Here is a 17,468-nt window from a genome sequence, read left to right as displayed (position 1 = left end):
TTATCCTGCATTGTCATTGCTTCGTGGACACGCTCAGAGAAATCTAATTTACTGACTGAAAGGAAGCAAAGAATATGTGTTTATCTTGTCTGGCGGTCAGGCATTTCTCAGAAAGAAAGAAATCATTGATCAGTGAAAGCACCCGAAATGAATCGCCAAATCACTGTAAATCTCTTTAAAGAACTGACCAAATAAAACCAAACAAAACCCGCCCGAGAACACGACCGGAGGTCTAAAGGTCGACTCACTTGTGGGATTTCTTCATGTTGGCGCCATCAGGCCCCTCTCCGCAGTCGTAGGCTTGGATGGTGAAGGTGTGCTCTTTCTGCAGCTCGCAGTCCAGCTTGTCCTTGGCTCGGATGACCCCCTCCCCAGTGGACTTGTCCAGGACCACTGCCTCGAAGGGGACATTCTGCCCGTGGATCCTGAAGCCGCAAATCTCCCCTGAACACGTCAAGAGCAAAGAGAGATTTTGCTCACAATGGCTGATGCATTATTTCTTAATTAAAAATGATGTTAAAGGAAATCGTTAAATTCACGCAAAAAAAAAAAAAGATCAGCCACAATTTTTGGGTGCCAGGGAGTTGTAGATTTGGGAGGGGTGGTGTCTGTGGAGGAAGCCCAAAAGCACCGTCATATGAGTGAGTACTTGAGAGAGTGGGGGGGGGGGGGGGATAGACATTTAGTGTCTTAGAAGACGGAGTGTCTTTTCCAAGCCACTTGAAAACATTCCATCCAGTCATGCAGGCAGAAACCAAAGAGATATGGACAGGCATTTCAAAGGGGTACTAGAATATTAGAAATCAAATCAATGAAACCAAAACGTAGGGACATCAAATACAGTATTTGAAGCAAAGATCATTTATCTCTGTAATGTATAACAATTACAGCCTTTTTTGCAATAGAAACAATAGTTAACATAATAAAATTACAAACTTAAGATTTGTAAAATAGCGGCGTAAAAAGCATAAATTCAGTCATCAAAAACCCCAAAAGGTCTGAAAATAAAACCTCAGCAAACGCCAGCGGAAATATTGTTTCTTAACAAAATAAAGTCTGCGTGTGTAATTTCGCCTTTGACCCCAAGCTACTGCAAAATCAATCAAATCAAATGGAATCATAGAATAACTCAAACCGTAACAAAGGGTACTGGATGAGAACTGGGGTTAGAAATATCAACTTGCTCGACATCCACATCGAATGAGAACTGCAGCCATGCTGATGGTACATTAGTGAGAATTAACTCAAGCGTTCCACCGAGGCAAAGATGCAACAGCAGAAACTTAGTGGCAGAGAGAGTTTGCATTAGTTAACAATCTCAGCAGCTTTCAGTTGAAGACTTTAATGTCACAAAAGTCCACAGAAGTCACTGTTACCTGCACAGATGCGATAGATCGAAGAGGACATCACAAAGGTGGAGGATACCTTTTCACAGCTATTATCCTCATTAAATACCAATTAAGTTTTTTTAGGGAGGTTGAGAAATCATCTTCTGCTCTTTCAGAATTTACTTTATTAATGAAATAGTCCAAAATTGGCTTTCCATTCATATTGTTTTAATTGAAAGAATTGAACTGGACAAAATGGCAGCAGTGACCGAAAACTCCTGTTTTAAAGCAGCTTTCTGTTTCCAGGTGACAGCTGAAAAACTGTTAGGGTCTGCAAACTGCAATGGATGTCTCATGCACAGATATTTCTAAGGAAAGTCAGCCCCACATCACACTTTTCATCCAGCTGTTGGAAGTCAAAAGAATTGAGGGTGAGAAAAACATAAATAAAATCGAGAAAACCAAATGGGGAGATTACAGAGCATAGCGGGAGTTTCTGTGTAAAAGTGTGGATGCTGTTTTTTGCGTTAGTGGGTTAATAGTAACAACTAAGCACAGAAGAAAGAGCCCAAGATCACCTTCTTTGGTAAGGGTCACCTCAAAACTCTCTACAAGGAAGGGAGAGAAGATAAACCCAGATCAGTTAAAAGAGAAAGTTAGAATCTCAGAGAAAGCACAGGACAGGAAGGAAACATACTCCACGCAATAAGCTCACAAAACCACCAGCAGATTGTATTTTCTCACGAGTAAAACTTCTTCTGCCAGTTGAAAGAAAGAAAGAAAGAAAGAAAGGATTAAAGCATTTGTGGAAGGCTGGTTTTGTATATAAATGGCTAAATTCTTTTTAGAAGAAACAACAAGTGAGAGAAGAGAAAGCTCCGTTTTTAATGTTGTCATGATCACGGGTATCCTGCAGTATTCTGGTCCTTCAACAAGTTCAACTCACTTCTGCAGATATATTACAAACTAGTGGATGGATAGCTAACGTCGCTATGCTACAAATGAAACGATTCATTCCATCAGATACGAAGCTGAAGATGATGAAGATGATGAAGTGCTGTTCTGCTGAGCTGCTCGTGTCGAGGGGCCTCCCGTGGGTTCGGTGCTGGTCATTTAGTTTTTCACCTTGTAAATAATTAGAAATGGATTTCACATTAGGGACTGCTGTTCGGGGGTCAGTCGTGCAGTGGGAGTTATGGGCCTCCGTGTTCAGCGCGGCTCTAATGACCGGCTCACACCGGCGGGGGGACGGGGGCGGTGGGCGTTCAGGAGCTCCTCGGCTGCTGCCCGGCCGCGGCTCGGCTCGCCCGTCACGCTGATTGTTACGCATTGACTTTGCAGCCTCGCCCCTGCAGCGCTCGCTTAACCGCTGGCACTAAGCTCACGCGCTGAGTCACAGAGTGAGAGTGTTAACTGGCCAATAGATCAATGGGTTGTGTATTCGCTGGCATCCACGTTGCAGGAACTGCTGTTGCCTACAGATCAATCAAATAACCCGTAGCTGGTGGGAATCGGACCCGCTCGCTGGCGAGCAGAAGAGGAGCGCCGAGCTCTGCGAAAGAAGACCAGCACCATGCAGAGGCTGCCCGTAGTGGTCCCCGCCCCAGCGTTTAGGAAGAGCTGAAGCCGTCCAAAACACGGTGCCGTCTGTCCATTGAAGTAAGCGGAGATTTTCGTTTTTTAAATATCGCACAGCTTGTGTGATGTGAAATGGTGGGAAATGAATTTACAACGCTGTGGTGCTCTGAATGTTTTCCAGAGAGATAAAAAAAAACCAGAGCGAACGCCTCCTCGGCACAGAAAGCACACTCGACTGCGCTCAAAAAACACAAAAGTATGAGAGTACTTTGATCTGATATCAAAAGGGCCGATGTGGAGGACGTGGTAGCCGGTCGGTACGGTCATGCAAATGTGACAGTCCACCACCAGGTGTGCATTTAATGATCTCATTTCATGTGCACAAACATTTCATCTAAAATTAGAGATTGGATTAAAAAGAGTGGAAAAAAAAAACATTATGCAGACGCTAGATTTGGGGTGGCACTTCTATCCTGAACTGCAACCTTTATCTAATAGAAATATGTAAAGATGAGCTCTTCTTTTCTTACGTGGAAGAGAACCTCAAAGGGTTAATGGTACGGATCAATTAATAGGTTTTTCTTTTTTAATTCATTTCATAATGAGTTAATTCCAGGTGCAGCAAAACCCTGAAGCCTCCTCGCTCACCTGCGTAGCGTAGAGGAGCGTCCTTGTCCAGAGCAATCAGAGGAGGGTCCAGAAGCACTTTGTCATCGTTTTCTGTTACGATCCCGTGGTACGTCGTCTCGATCCATGGTTTGTGCTTATTGACTGAGAAACAAGAGAGAGGAAAAGTCAGTGTTTGTAAAACAAAGTTGAATAATGTGGTCAGAGTTGAGAAGTTGCTTCTCCCTCGATGGAAGTAGGAAACGATTTACTTTTTTCTTCTCCTGTGCTTTTAATAGATTTTATCGGTGTTTTCTCCTGCTGCCACTTTGACTTTTATCTTTCTTCCCGAAACAGCTGTAGTAGATTGTTGAGGATTTGGATGCTTTCAATATCATTTTTACAAGCTTCACACACGCACACGATGAAAGGGTGGATCACAACGGGAGCACGTGCTGTGGGACATTTGGCGCAGTGAAAATCCGCACCTACTGACCCTACATTGCACATCATTCCCCAACAAATTCACTAATGCCTTATCTTTGGATTTCAGAGACTCACAGACCACGGCAAGGCATATCAAGCCTTAAATAAATCACTAGGGCTCTGACGTCCAGGTCGTTTACAGCCGGCCTCTGTGTGGTAGTTGTCCTGGGAAGCGTCCCAGCTGCAAACAGGGCTCTTTTGTAGCGAGCGGCTGCACAAAAAGCTGCGGTGAGTGACATGTTTCTGCTTGTTTAGGACAGCGTCGACGCAGGGGAGATGGCGCTCTCTTACAGCCCGTATGTTCTCGCTCTGGAGCGAGAGGGAGAGGGAGGCCATCCCCTGCTGCGGATGTGCAGAGATGATGCTGACTCCGGCTGACGGCTCACTGCCAGGCGATGGAAACATCGAGTGCGGTTTGACTGCATTCAGGAACGGTCATTCAGTTTCGGGCACCTTATCATACCAAGTATGTGAAACGGGGGGCTGCAGACTGCAGAGACGACATTATGCTTTGTGTAAGCTCGGTCAAATGATCAGTGCTCTTCCGACGTGTTGCCTCTGTCCCCTCCCCTAAACCCCCGCGGCCTTCATGGAGAAGGTCACTTTTGATGCAAACACTGTGATCAATTCAATGTGACGACAGGAGATCATCAGTCACAGAGCACGATACGTATTCAGCCCAAATGTAACACGGGATTGTAATTGTAATTCATCAGGGATTAACCATGATCCATTTAATAATTTGTTATTAACAAAAGCCTCATTTGTTTTACAAAATGATTAAAGATTTTAGAAGAATGAAAGAGCACAAAATGAAATCTCAGACGTTGGAAAATAAAAGCAGTAAAAGTTTGTGTTTTCTAGAACGTTTCTGAGATAATTGACTCAAGTAGCTGCAAAAGCCAATTATGGCTAACGTCCTGATTAATGTTATGTGTGAATAAGACTGAGACAAATATAGGACATTTGGCATAAAGTTAAACATCAATTACACGCCTGGTGAGCATTTTCTCCCATTAATTTCACTGCAGGACAAGGCTGCACTGCTGAGCTTCTGAAATCAAAATCAGCTCTGTTCGCTATCTTAAGGCCCATTATGTTTTTTCTTAATCATAATAATGCCAACTTATTCATGCCTCAGCTGCGGGATAACCTGATAATTCCTCCTGACGTAATGGGATCATATCGTCATGAAGTCATACATCAAAATACTGTGATAAACAGTTACATCGTGTTGTCACAGATTTTACAAACTCAATTGAAATTGAAAGAATCCTCCTGATGGGAAAACATCAGTGCAGCTCCATCAAACTATTGTCCACGTCGCATTATTATGTATTGGTGATGAGGCCTGTAAACACAGAGAGTGTATAGCTGGACTTAATTATAACACACCAGCTGTATCCTGAGCAAGCTGCATTACACAGCCTGCTGGACCATGTGGGAAGCTCAATTTGACACTCCTATACAATATTTAAGACTTCTGCGGTGGCATATTTTGTTTTGTGGTGTTTTACACAGAGGCGTGGGCTTCAGTTAATACAATACACTTAAATAAGAATGGTCAATTTGATGAAACAAATCAACTGATGAAGAGTTGATCGATGAATTCATAGAGTGAAATTCAGCGATAGTACTTGATAAAACTTGATGTGTTCACATGTGTTCTCATGATGTGACCCGATTGTTGAAAAAGTGTTTTGAAATGCTGAATAATACCAGCCTCGTTACAGACTGAAGCACGTCCTCCAGCCCCCATTCATCCAATTACTGCGCACAATGACACCGAGTACAACGTTCATCTCGACGAGCAGCATTACGTAAAGTGACAGTGGGTTCATTACCGTGTCTCTGATGAGAGCGCCGGCTAATGCTGCCAAACTAAAAGGTTAATTAGTACCTGGGAGCGTAAAAAAAGTTCATTTAAAAATATAGATGTGGTATTTAGAAAGTCACCTTAATAATTCTGATCGCCATAACTGCCTGCAATTTATTAGAAGGCAACTTACTTTGTAAATCAAATATCACCAACTGCTTTACATAAAAAGCATCAGAACGTACGTCCATCCATCCATTGTCAAACCGCTTATCCTGCACTCAGGGTCGCGGGGGGGCTGGAGTCCATCCCAGCCAACTTCGGGCGATAGACAGGGTACACCCTGGATTGGTCGCCAGCCAATCGCAGGGCAACACAGAGACACACAACCATTCACACTCACATTCACACATCTACGGGCAATTTAAAGTCCCCAATGAACCTGATCCCCAGAGCAGGTCTTTGGACTGTGGGAGGAAGCCGGAGAACCCGGAGAGAACCCACGCAGACACGGGGAGAACATGCAGACTCCACACAGAAAGGCCACTGGGCGGAATCGAACCCAGGACCTTCTTGCTGTGAGGCGACAGTGCTAACCACCACGCCACCGTGCCGCCCCCAGAACGTACGTCATAAGAAAAATACATTTAAAAATAATTAAGAATATTAGGTGAAACATTTAAAACAGTCATTAAAATACATTAAGCAAAAATGGACTAAAAGTTGTTAAGAAATCAAATTACAGCATTTAATTACTTGAAAGTGCCATACTCCTCATTTTATTAACATACATTTTTACAAGTCTCTTTAAATCAGCTGATCCAAAAGGCTCCTGAATATAAAAGGATCCAGAATGATTGGCAAAAGTCTTAAGAGTTAAATCCTAAATTAAAGTAAATCAAATTGGCAGCCGTGTCGTGTTGGAGAAAGTCTCAAACATTCATAGTCTGACAAACAAGAAGAGAGACAACTTGTGTTCAATAAAACAATCTGAGCTACAATTATATTATGAGCTTCAAGCTGTCACCAGATAAAAACAATAAAGACTCCAAAAGCATGAATAAATTAGGACGTTTTCATGCTACTTTAAAAGTCAATCTACCAAACCCAATTTCAGCAAAGCAAATGACTGGTGATGTTTGTCCTCACATAATGTAGTGTAATTCTAGGGCAGTGATTAGCATGCACAATCAACCAAAAGTAATTACAAGCTACTCTTACAGGCCTTGTGGGATGTGTGCACCACTATGAATTATTCACAAACCAAACCCACTTCTTTTCCAGTGGAAGAGCTCGTCCACAAAAGACACGCTTTCAAATTTTGTCACAGACCAAAAAAGTAAAAATGTTCCCATGGCTTAATAATCATTAAATATCCTGCAGCCTTAAATAATTATTAACAAAATATATATATGTATATAGCTGAAAATGTATTTGCTGTTTCGAAGCAAGAAATCGCTGATGTACTAAATGTTACTTTGCTTAATTGTCTTGGTTGGATCTCGTCGGTGGTGATTGAGAACGGGTCGCTCCGAATCCCTCGGAACAATAGATGGTTGCGGCGGAGCGTCTTTTGACCCGCACAACGCTGCCACAGTAATCGGCTTCAGCTTCCACAGAGTCACGGTAGTTGTTGGCCAGGTGACAGGTGAGTAGCTCCCGGCCTTTCGGCACTGAGGTGCACTGAACCACGACCGCCGCGGATCGGCATCAAGCGGCTCCCACGACTGCTGCAGGTCTGTGCCAAACAATTCGGTTTAATTCTAACCAGTAAACCACAAGTTAAATGAGCATGGAGGCGGTCTGGCTGTGCCCTTCCTCTGTGGCCTGTGTGTAATTTCCCTTTAATTTAAACCATGTTTAGCCTTTATCTCCTCCTTGACAGATAAACGAGGGCATTCCAATAGTACATTTTGAGTTCCTGTATTCGGTACACACAGCACAGCCCATTGTGATTTGCACTTTGTATATCTAAATTAAATTGGCTCAACTGTAATGCTCACAAACGGCAAAATGTGGAGGTGCAAACGTGACGCGGGTAAGTGTGCAGGAGTCACACCCAGGAGGCCTCGGACGAATTTAAAAGCAAACTGCACCAGCGCTGAAGTCAAAGCACAAACCAACGCCCATGGCACGCACACACATACACACACACACACACACAACATTTAAAGCAGGCCCACAAGGTTCTATTTGACAGGAGAGCTGCATCATCGCCCTGCAAAGCTCCAGTGAATGTGAAGGACGTTTGCTCCGCTGTGAACATTTGACACAGAGCAACAAAGATATTACTTACACAAGCGCAGACAGCCTCATTCCCTGGTAAGTGAGTGGTTTATTACATCCTATTGTAAGGAGATTTATTTGATTAGAGAGGAGGACTCTCTGTATTGTGAGGCAGGGACTAGTGGGTTTTTTTCAGGACGGAAGGCTTTGTGAGTTAAGGTGGAATGAGATTAGGAAAGGGGCTTTGAAACGTTGGAGGCAGCACTGAGGATGCTCAGCGTGGAAGACTGCCATTTTCCTAATTTAACTTAATTAGAAGACCAATTCCTCTAATGCTGTGTATACGCACCACCGGCTGGATTACAACCTGCAGACTCAGCCCTTCACTCTCATCCAAGCAGATGATCCGAGAGGAATCGCCCCACTTCTGAAACATCGAACAACTGATTCTTATCCAGTAAATTGACCATTTATCTTGTTTTAACCATAATCTGATACAGATGTGCGTCACATGTTTGATTTCTTTGTTTCTAACGTTTTACGATATTTGTTCTATTGAATGCCTGCTTGACAGAAGGCACAAACAGTGGAAGGATGAAGGAAGCTTCTTCCATCACCTGAACACATTGTGGGGTTCACGGCGTACTACAGAGACCCGCCAGCATGTTCGTAGCACACAGAGAAGCCACTGGCTTGAGTGTAAATATTAGATGAGTTAGGATATAAATACACAGATAGGATGCGCTAATGTTTGCCTCCTGCTAAATAATTAATATGACGACGCTGACGATTAAAAGGAACCACGTCTCACCCCAAAAATCAAACAGAAAAGGAACCCCGCTTTCCGCTGTATCGGGTGACACATTCAGCCCCAATCTAGCAAACACAATAAAATAAAATACAAGAATCTAGGAGCGAGTTGGGAGAAGCTGCTGCTGTATGAGCACAGATGGCGGGTCACTGGACCCACTTACAGCCAGACATTCAACAACGCAGCACCCAGCGAGCAATCCGGTTACGCAGCAAATATAGCCAGTGACCCTTAATCCCATAATGGGATGCGTCTACCTCGTTCACAGACAAGGTCGAGCAACCAGCGGACCCAAGTTTTCACTGTGCACGTCTAATGAGCGCATGATACGATGGCATGAGGGGCGGCCTGCCAACACCAGGGAATCGACTTTTAAGATGTCCAAATGGTGGACGGACGGGGGGGGGGCATGGATCACACACACGACACAGGCAGAAGAGAATAAAGCACAATGTGTGAGCGGTCATCTACTGATCAGCTGGACTGTGCACGCTTTGAATGCTGTTGAAATATATTCCATTATACCGAAAGGGGTAAGCTCTTATTTAAGGATCACTTAACATTATTTGAGGCTGCATTTAGTTTGGAGTGAGCTTGTTATTGTGTCTTAATGGGTAAAAATATGAAAGAAATATCTTTGCTGCAGAAATAACATTGCTAAGCTAATGGTGAGACAATAGAGCCAGTAGCTATCTCCCCTTCATCCAACCAGAGACACTGAAATCCAATTGTCTTTTTCATCAAATCGTCTGTGGTCCATTGTGACACAGCGCAGCCACTGGCTTCAGGACGATGAAGGGTCTCATATTGTAACGGCTAAATAAGATCCACCTGGACCCAGTAATGTCATCCCGACTTATTATATTAGTGTCACTCTGACTTACTTCATGACCACGGGGGGACGGTGGTAGCACGTTGACTATCCACATGAAGACAAAGACAAAGCCGTGGCTTTTATTGAAGCTCAACCTTTACAGTGTGACCTCTTAACCGTGATGAAGGGCTTCCTGCAGGAATGTTAGGCCCACAATAGCTCCAGCTAATCCTGAGATTCTTTTTTTTTCTTTTTAGTTTGCGTCGCTGCTGTAACGTTGCTTTGTGGACGGGGGATTAAACCCCCCCACCCTTCCTCCCTCCCCTTGATTCACGCACAAAAAGCATTGCACGTGTCACGTGTCTGCGCAGCCATCACTGCTGCCGATGGCCATCGCTCACTGAGCACAAGAAGACACACGCCAGCTCTCCAGATAGTAGCAGCTGCAGCAGATGATCAGTCTGCGGTTATCAGATGAAGCCTGATGATGTCAGGGAGCCTCTGAGGGCGTGTTGTGTAACGATGACGGTGCAACCAAGTGTCAGGCCTGTGGCGCGAGTGGAGCTCTGCTTCATTCATTCGGGCCTATTTTACTTTTGATGTGCGACAGCCTGGAAATTTTCACCTGCTTAGATTTCATGCAGACGTGGAGGTCTGGTGCACCCCCGGTTACCGAGCAACACCCAACAAGCAATAATAGGTCAATGTATCGATTTACAACCATTATATTGTCTTCTGACTTACAGACTACTCTTCAGTACATATGACTAAACCATCATACTGACAGAAAGGAGTGTGAAAATGTTGCATTGGTAAAGTTCTGTGCAGCTGGTGCTGCATTTATTTCATTGAATGAAATTGATTGAAAAATACTGAATAACCAATCAAAGCTAACCAAATTAGGAATAATTCAAAGATGAACGCCAAACAAAGACAACAAGCAGCATGCGCAGTACAAAACAAAGCCAGGAGGTTTTTCACATGAGCCCCATTAGCCGCAGCAGTCCACAGTAAAGGAGATAATATTGTCCGGGGTCCGGTGATAGTTCCGACCTTGAGTGGTTTCCAAGTAGACGGAAAAGTGTCGAGCTGACAACTAAAATACAGAAGAATTTGCAAAATGCGCCACTTAACATCAACTACCTCCGAGTACGCAATTCCAACTGAGGACTTATTTCTAACTACGCATCACCTCTATGCTGAGCAGAAGGAGCGTTCAACAACCATCACCTGGCCCCTCCGGGACCCAAAGTACCAAACGGCCTGCCACTTGGTGTGTACGAGTCAAGGGGTTACTTGAACCGGAGTGGCCCCCTCAGACCACGCAGCGGGAGTAATCACTGGGCAATCTGCTCGCGGTCTGAAACAGTGGGCACACGTCTTTGCAGTAAAAGCTCCCCCAGCTTGTTGACGCAAGCCACCTCCATCACAGACGGGGGACTGTTCCAGGGACCCCTAGAAGAAAACCCAGACCCTCGGGGCGGGGGGGGGGGCCTCGCTCCCCAAACACCCCGGTCTCACAGGAGAGCCTCTCAGTCTGCCTGCCAGGCCACAACATTTGTTTGTCCTCGCCGTCGCCTCAACCGGCCCGACCGAACCAACACGCTCTCCACGACCGTGGTGCTCCTCTGAAGAGGTGGGGGGGTGGGGGAGGGGGCAGGGGGGGGGTCGTTGGGAGGCGCCGGGCCTTGAATGCAACTCAATCGCCCCTCTGTGCGAGCGGCACAAAAGAGCCAGTGAGGGGCGGAGGAGTGGGGGCGAGGCGGCCGGAGCTCTGGGGAGGCAGACGGGTGGAGCCGAACCTGCGGCAGGTAAAGTGCTCTTTGGTTACTCGCTTCCCACGGAGCCTGAACCCTCATGCGGACACGCCCCAAACCCGAACAGCTCTGCAGTGGCAGCCCCCCCCCCCCCCCCCGGAAGCATTGGGAGGTAAGGGAGGAGGTAACGATAGGACCAGCTAGACCGCAGATGTGGGGCCAAACCTGGAACCTGTTTGCTCTGTTTTTTGTTACACGCTCACCAGCAATAATGACACAATGAGACGGCTACTTCAGAGTATTCCATTTCCAAAGGGACACTGAGGAACCAAATTATCTGTTTGCTAATACAATCTTGATTGTGGGTTGAATATCATGTCCACACAATTGTGCTCCTGGAAAATAATGTTACCAGACTTTAGAAAGCGACATAATTACATAATATGGGGTTAATTCATTTAAAAAAACACTTGATGTTGAAATGTATACGGTCGTGACCGAGGGCTCACATGAGTGTCAACTTGTTCTTCGTAGCGCACACAACTTCCCAGTCATTTGGCACAACTTAATATTCACAACTGAATGACCCATTCTTGACGGTTCACTGACTCCATTCAGCCAGCGGAGGAACCGATGACAAGAAAGTCACAACCGACCCAAATCGAGTCCCGAATTCTCGTGGTCTGTCCTTCCAGCGCTAAGTGGCAAATTTCCAAATCTTTTTTTCCCTTTTGTGGGCTTATCTCAGATACACATTCTTCAGGGGCTGTAGTGGTGATCCTTCAAACAGTGACCCCATTGTGACGCGCTTAGTCGGGATCCTGACCCCTGAAGTCTGGGCCTCAGAGCCCTTTGTTCCTCGGAGAATTCTCTGGATAAATACTGAAAAAATGTAAGAGTTAACTTGTCCGGACAGGATCTATGTGTAGGGCAAGTAAACTGTTATTCAGGACACTGTGGGCTGAAATGCTCGGCCTTCTCCACACAGAAGCAGTAATTGGTTTTAAAAAAACACTATAATGACGATGCAAAGTTCCTTCCCACCTCAGTCCTGATCTTCGGCCATTTTGGATATATCTGCAGAAACGGAGCAGATTTCAGTGACAGGAGGAGTGGAGGTCTGATGAGGTCTGACTGAAGCTACTGGCTGCACGGGCGTTTGAGGAGGCTCGACCGGACACATCGATGCTGTCCTAACAGGTGAAGGGCCGTATTGTTCCTTAGGATCGCCTCCAGTGGGACAAATCTCAGAGCGATGTGAAATGGCAAATGGTGAGGAAGTACAACCGTGTAATAATGAAACGGTCACTCCGTGACAATGATTCTGCCAAATTCACCCTGAACAAATCACTGATATCCTTGTACAGACTTGCAGTATTGATTGTAAATCATTCGTTGAGGAGAATAGAAATAACACAATGGCTATTTTTTAGAGGTCCTAAGTTGCGTCCAGCGACTGATGTTTAAGCTGAATCTTGACGTGACAAAGACATTGCGCAATAGGCGGAGCAGATCGCTGAGCAATCAAATTAAATAGGTCCCATCGATCACAACGACCCAGAGTGGCACATCGGGGATGATAGATGACTTTTTCCTTTTTGTTTTACCATCCGACCGAAGCCCTGACAAGTTAAACGCCCTTTGTGTCGTTAGCCATCATCCTGTTGTCATCTAACGGTGTCCGTTCTGAGGAGAGCTGCATGGGAGGCTTGAACAATGTAGTCATTGTCAGCTGTGTGTGTGTGTGTGTGTCCACATATTTTCCTGTGTCCCATAACACAGCACGATGTCTTACGTCACAACTGATTGTCAAAGATTTGGTGTAGGAATAGCAAATGCCATCATATAAATGCCTCTTATTGGTCCCCGACCAACAAGGAACTACCTTGGCTGAGAGAGATTTGTTATAAACCAATATTGTTTTTGATAACTGATAAAGATACTTTGATACACAAGCATGAAATAAACAGAATATTCAATGAGGCCGTGATCAGGGAAAAACGTCAAGAGGTCGTACAATTTATAAAGTAAAATATTGACCCGATACTTTGCTAACCGTGACTGACGTGTAATTTTCAGCGGATCAATAAGAGGCTTCTCCAGCAAATGGAAGAGGAGAACCCTGCACTGCTGCGTACACTCAGCCCCACTCAAGGCCCGGCGTCCAATTTGTTAAACTAGAATTACTTTCATGACGAATGTGCCAAGAAACTTCCCAGCGGTCAGCTTTCCCTTTGTTTGCCAGTGTGTGTGTGTGTGTGTGTGTGTGTGTGTGTGTGTGTGTGTGCGCGCGCACAGCCGGGCATTTCAGCAGACCAAATGTTGGACTCCAGCGCATGAAGACACCCCGCAGTTGCTCATTAGAGAAGGAAGAAAGAATCACACTGGCGAGGCCAAAAAATTGTCCCAAAACCAGCCTGTCCACACAAGTCTCTGATGGACAAGCTGAGAAACTCCACCGGGACCAGCGGAGGTTTCAAAAAGAGAGCTGGGTTTGAATCCGCTTTTATTGGGTGTCTCTATACCTTAACAATTGAAGTTTGTAAAGAATAAAACGGGGTGGGACATTATTGAAAAAGGGTCGACGCTCGGTGCCCTGCGGCCACAGCGACTGCCCGGGCACGCTGATGTGAAACTAAAGAGCTATAAGCTTAACGTGCTGTGAGGCTTCAACAGGCCTGTCACATGAGATTGTGTGTTTGCACCAGTCTGACATTTCCCTGCTGGCGGTGTGATGAATCACATCGTCCAGGTAAGAACTTGATGTGGATCAAAGACACATTTTTATGCCGACAGGTCTGCCGTTGCCACGTCATCGGCATCCCTCACTCACGTGCCGAAAACAGCCATGGAAACGCAAAGCTGGACTGCAGGGTGACAAGAAGTGGTGCTGAAATGAAGGGATTGACCTTTGGATAATAAAAGATAAGCCCTCACAAGATGGTGATTTCACAGGTCTGCTGTGCTGATAAGAACAGGGAAGTAAGCAGGTGCACTGCTCAAACACACACACACACACACACACACACACACACACACACACACACACACACACACAACATAACAAGCTAAATGCCAAACACTACTACAAAATATTAACCTCCGCACAGACTTTGATTGGGCGCCTCTATAGCTTGAAAAATACAGTGTGTAAAGAATAAAACAGGGTGTAACATATTGAAAGACGCCGACACACACACACACACACACACACACACACACACACACACACACACACACACACACACACACAGTGGCCTGCAGCCACAGCATGCTGATATGACTAGTGACTAACGTGCACCTGCGTCCACACACACACACACACACACACACACACACACACACACACAAAAACCGGAAGCTCGCAACGGGGAGTCATCGCTTTGGGTTTAACACGCAAACAGAGGGTGTAAATCCATCTGTAAGCAGGGGACCGCGCCGCCCTGCAGCAAATAGAGACGCGCGTGCGTCGGCGGGCCGAAGAGGAGCGCGCGAGCTGCACGCGCAGGTCTGCGTGCGGCGGCGTGTGATCACACGAAGGCCGAGTGAGGGCTTTATACAGAAACATGTTTTTTAAAATCCAAAGAGGGGGAACCAGTGGGGAGGATCTGCAATGCGTCCACGACGTCGGCAAAGCAAGCGTATTAAAATAAACTGTCATCACCAGCCCGGAATCAGATTAGATCAGAAATTGGACTGAGGGGTGAGAACAGAGCGCATACGACGTGAGCGTGTATAAATGGGATACATACGCTGAGACTTTAAAAAAAGACAATGTGTGGAAATAACCAGCGCCCCAAAAATAGACTGGATGCGGATGACAAAAGGGGGTCGTTTCGTGGCCTTGGCATCATCTCCAAAGTAGCCTACTTGGTTCTTTAAACACTGCACGCAGATAACGGCCGTCGGCGTCACATCTACTGTTATTTCTCAGTGATTTGAGGACACGCCGATGTTGCTCCGCCGCATCCATCCGGTACCCGGCCACCGTCCCCCGAGCAGGTCCCCTCCGAACATCCCTCCGCACCGCGCGGCCGGGAGGCGGCGACGGGTCCGGCTCCCCGCGTTAAACGACCGCACACCGACCACAAAGAGACGCGCACACACACACACACACACACACAAACATCCCGTCTTAGTTACCTTTGGCTGCCTCCGCCGCACATAAAAGTCCGAGGACCAGCCCGACGGCGGATGCAAAGTGTGCGTTCCCTCGGAACCGCATCACGACTCCCAGTTCAACCGCGGCGCAGTGTTGTTATTTATTTTTAAATGAAGAAAACCCGTTCTTCTTCTTCTTCCCTCGTCGGTCTGGCGGAATGTTTCTCCCGCAAGAAAGAATAAAATCCAGAGGATGAATGTCGGTTACCACGGCAGCTCTAAGATGGACGCCGTCGCCGCCGCTCTGCTCTCCGATCAGCGCTCCTCGAACCAGCTTTGCAGTTTGATGCGTTCAAGGGCAGTGGGGGTTTTCGCGACACAAGCCGCACGCACTCGAGTCTAGACGATACACTTTCCTTTGTCGTAGCGCATTATTGCGTCCCACCCTTGACTGTGTTTTTTTAATGTGATGTATAACCCGCAGGCGCATGCATTATGTTGGGTGAATACACAAAGGACCCACGCGAATAAACAGACGTACAGCGTGTGTTTACATAGCCAGTAGACATAATGCTGATGATGATGAGATGAGGATTTGACCTGCTAAACCAGAACAAACCGCGAGAGTCACCCGTCCTTGATACCTGTTATGTCTCATTTTAAACCCACAAAAGAGAATGCATGGGAACGAAAACTGAATCACCAGGTGAAAAAGCACGCAACTGTCCTAAAACCCCAAAACTCCCAGGGCCCTGAAAGCTCCCAGTTGATTGTGTGCCACGATGGAAACTTGGTGTTGTTAATCATACACTCGACTATTTGAGGGATGCACAACCAAAGTTAACTAAAAACCAGTACACATAATATAGGCTGCTTTGTTACCTGTTGTCTCAAAATAAAAGTTTAAAGAGCTCCCATGTTGAACATTTTAGATGTATTTTATCTGTAAATGACCACATAAAGCTTGCATAAATGCCTTGCTCAAAGACAGGGAGGAATTACACAAGCGGTTATATTTGTAATCCAACAATGGGAGATACATTTGGTTGTCTCAAACTATAGTTCCCTGTATGATATCAATGTAAGCTGATGTATATTGTAAAACTATTATTGTTTTCGAGATTACAAGCAACCCCCTTCCCTCCCAGTATAAAGGTTTGGTCACATGGGATGTTTGATATATTCTTCCTGAAAGAAAATAAACATCCGTCTTTTAATCATTTGCAGTAATGACACATGCTCAACAGTATCAGTGTTTGTGCTCCTTAACAAACTTTTATTTTCTGTAATACACAATTTGCTGATACATTATTTGCCATCCATGGGTAGGAACACTGACACATATTGCACAAAATAGGCTGTTTGTTTGTGATGACATTGCAGAGCGTTGACATTTGCGAAAAAGGTGCACAGTAAAAACATAAACAAGACTTAATATTTATGTCCCTGACAAATTGTGTTAGGTCATTCAAATATATAAAGATGCTGTCAAAACCTTATTTATTAAGGGCCTAAAATATAAAATTATGTAATAACAATTTTGCTTTTCTTAAGCCTATTTTTTTTAAATTTGCTGCTAATGGGTCTGTTTCTCCTGGTCTCTAAAACAACTGCTAACTCAACAAATCTGCTTTTCTTTGTCTAGTTTCCTTCCAACCCAATTCATTTCATCTCCGCTTTACAGCGCAAGCAAGTGCTTAGAAATCGAAGCTTAAAACGGAGAACCTGAAGGCAGCACGTGTCCAACGATGGCCAGTGACGTCAATGCTGTTGTTGTGGGAGCGCATGCAGCTTTAAGCACAGCCGGCTAAACTAAGACCGACGGTGGGGGCCAAATGCCTTCTGGTGGTACAAAGGGGTCGGTGAGAAATAAAGACAACCGATGATTATCCCAATGTGAAGTGCATGACCAAATTAAACACCTACACCTGAAGCTCAGTGGCCA

At 45.5% G+C, this 17,468-nt stretch overlaps 1 protein-coding gene across 4 annotated transcripts in view; it reads right to left on the bottom strand.

The window, feature by feature from the left end:
* Positions 1 to 15,944, bottom strand: part of clstn1 (calsyntenin 1) — a 30,284-nt gene extending 14,340 nt beyond the window's left edge. For 2 of the 4 annotated variants that reach the window (XM_040194261.2, XM_040194263.2), the window contains exons 1-4: positions 15,566 to 15,877; positions 3,555 to 3,677; positions 1,907 to 1,936; positions 249 to 444 (exon numbers count right to left, since the gene is read on the bottom strand). In XM_040194261.2, the coding sequence (XP_040050195.2) occupies positions 249 to 444; positions 1,907 to 1,936; positions 3,555 to 3,677; positions 15,566 to 15,647 (431 nt within the window). In that variant the 5' untranslated portion in view covers positions 15,648 to 15,877. Of the gene's footprint in view, positions 1 to 248; positions 445 to 1,906; positions 1,937 to 3,554; positions 3,678 to 15,565 lie in introns of all 4 variants that reach the window. The other 2 variants (XM_040194262.2, XM_040194264.2) reach the window with 2 other exon arrangements.
* Between the last annotated feature and the right edge of the window lie 1,524 nt (positions 15,945 to 17,468).

This window comes from Gasterosteus aculeatus, chromosome 2 (genome assembly GCF_964276395.1).
Source record: "Gasterosteus aculeatus chromosome 2, fGasAcu3.hap1.1, whole genome shotgun sequence".
NCBI classification, from domain to species: domain Eukaryota; kingdom Metazoa; phylum Chordata; class Actinopteri; order Perciformes; family Gasterosteidae; genus Gasterosteus; species Gasterosteus aculeatus.
The sequence above is the reverse complement of the archived record's forward strand: the minus strand, read 5'-3'. Positions and strand labels throughout refer to the sequence as shown.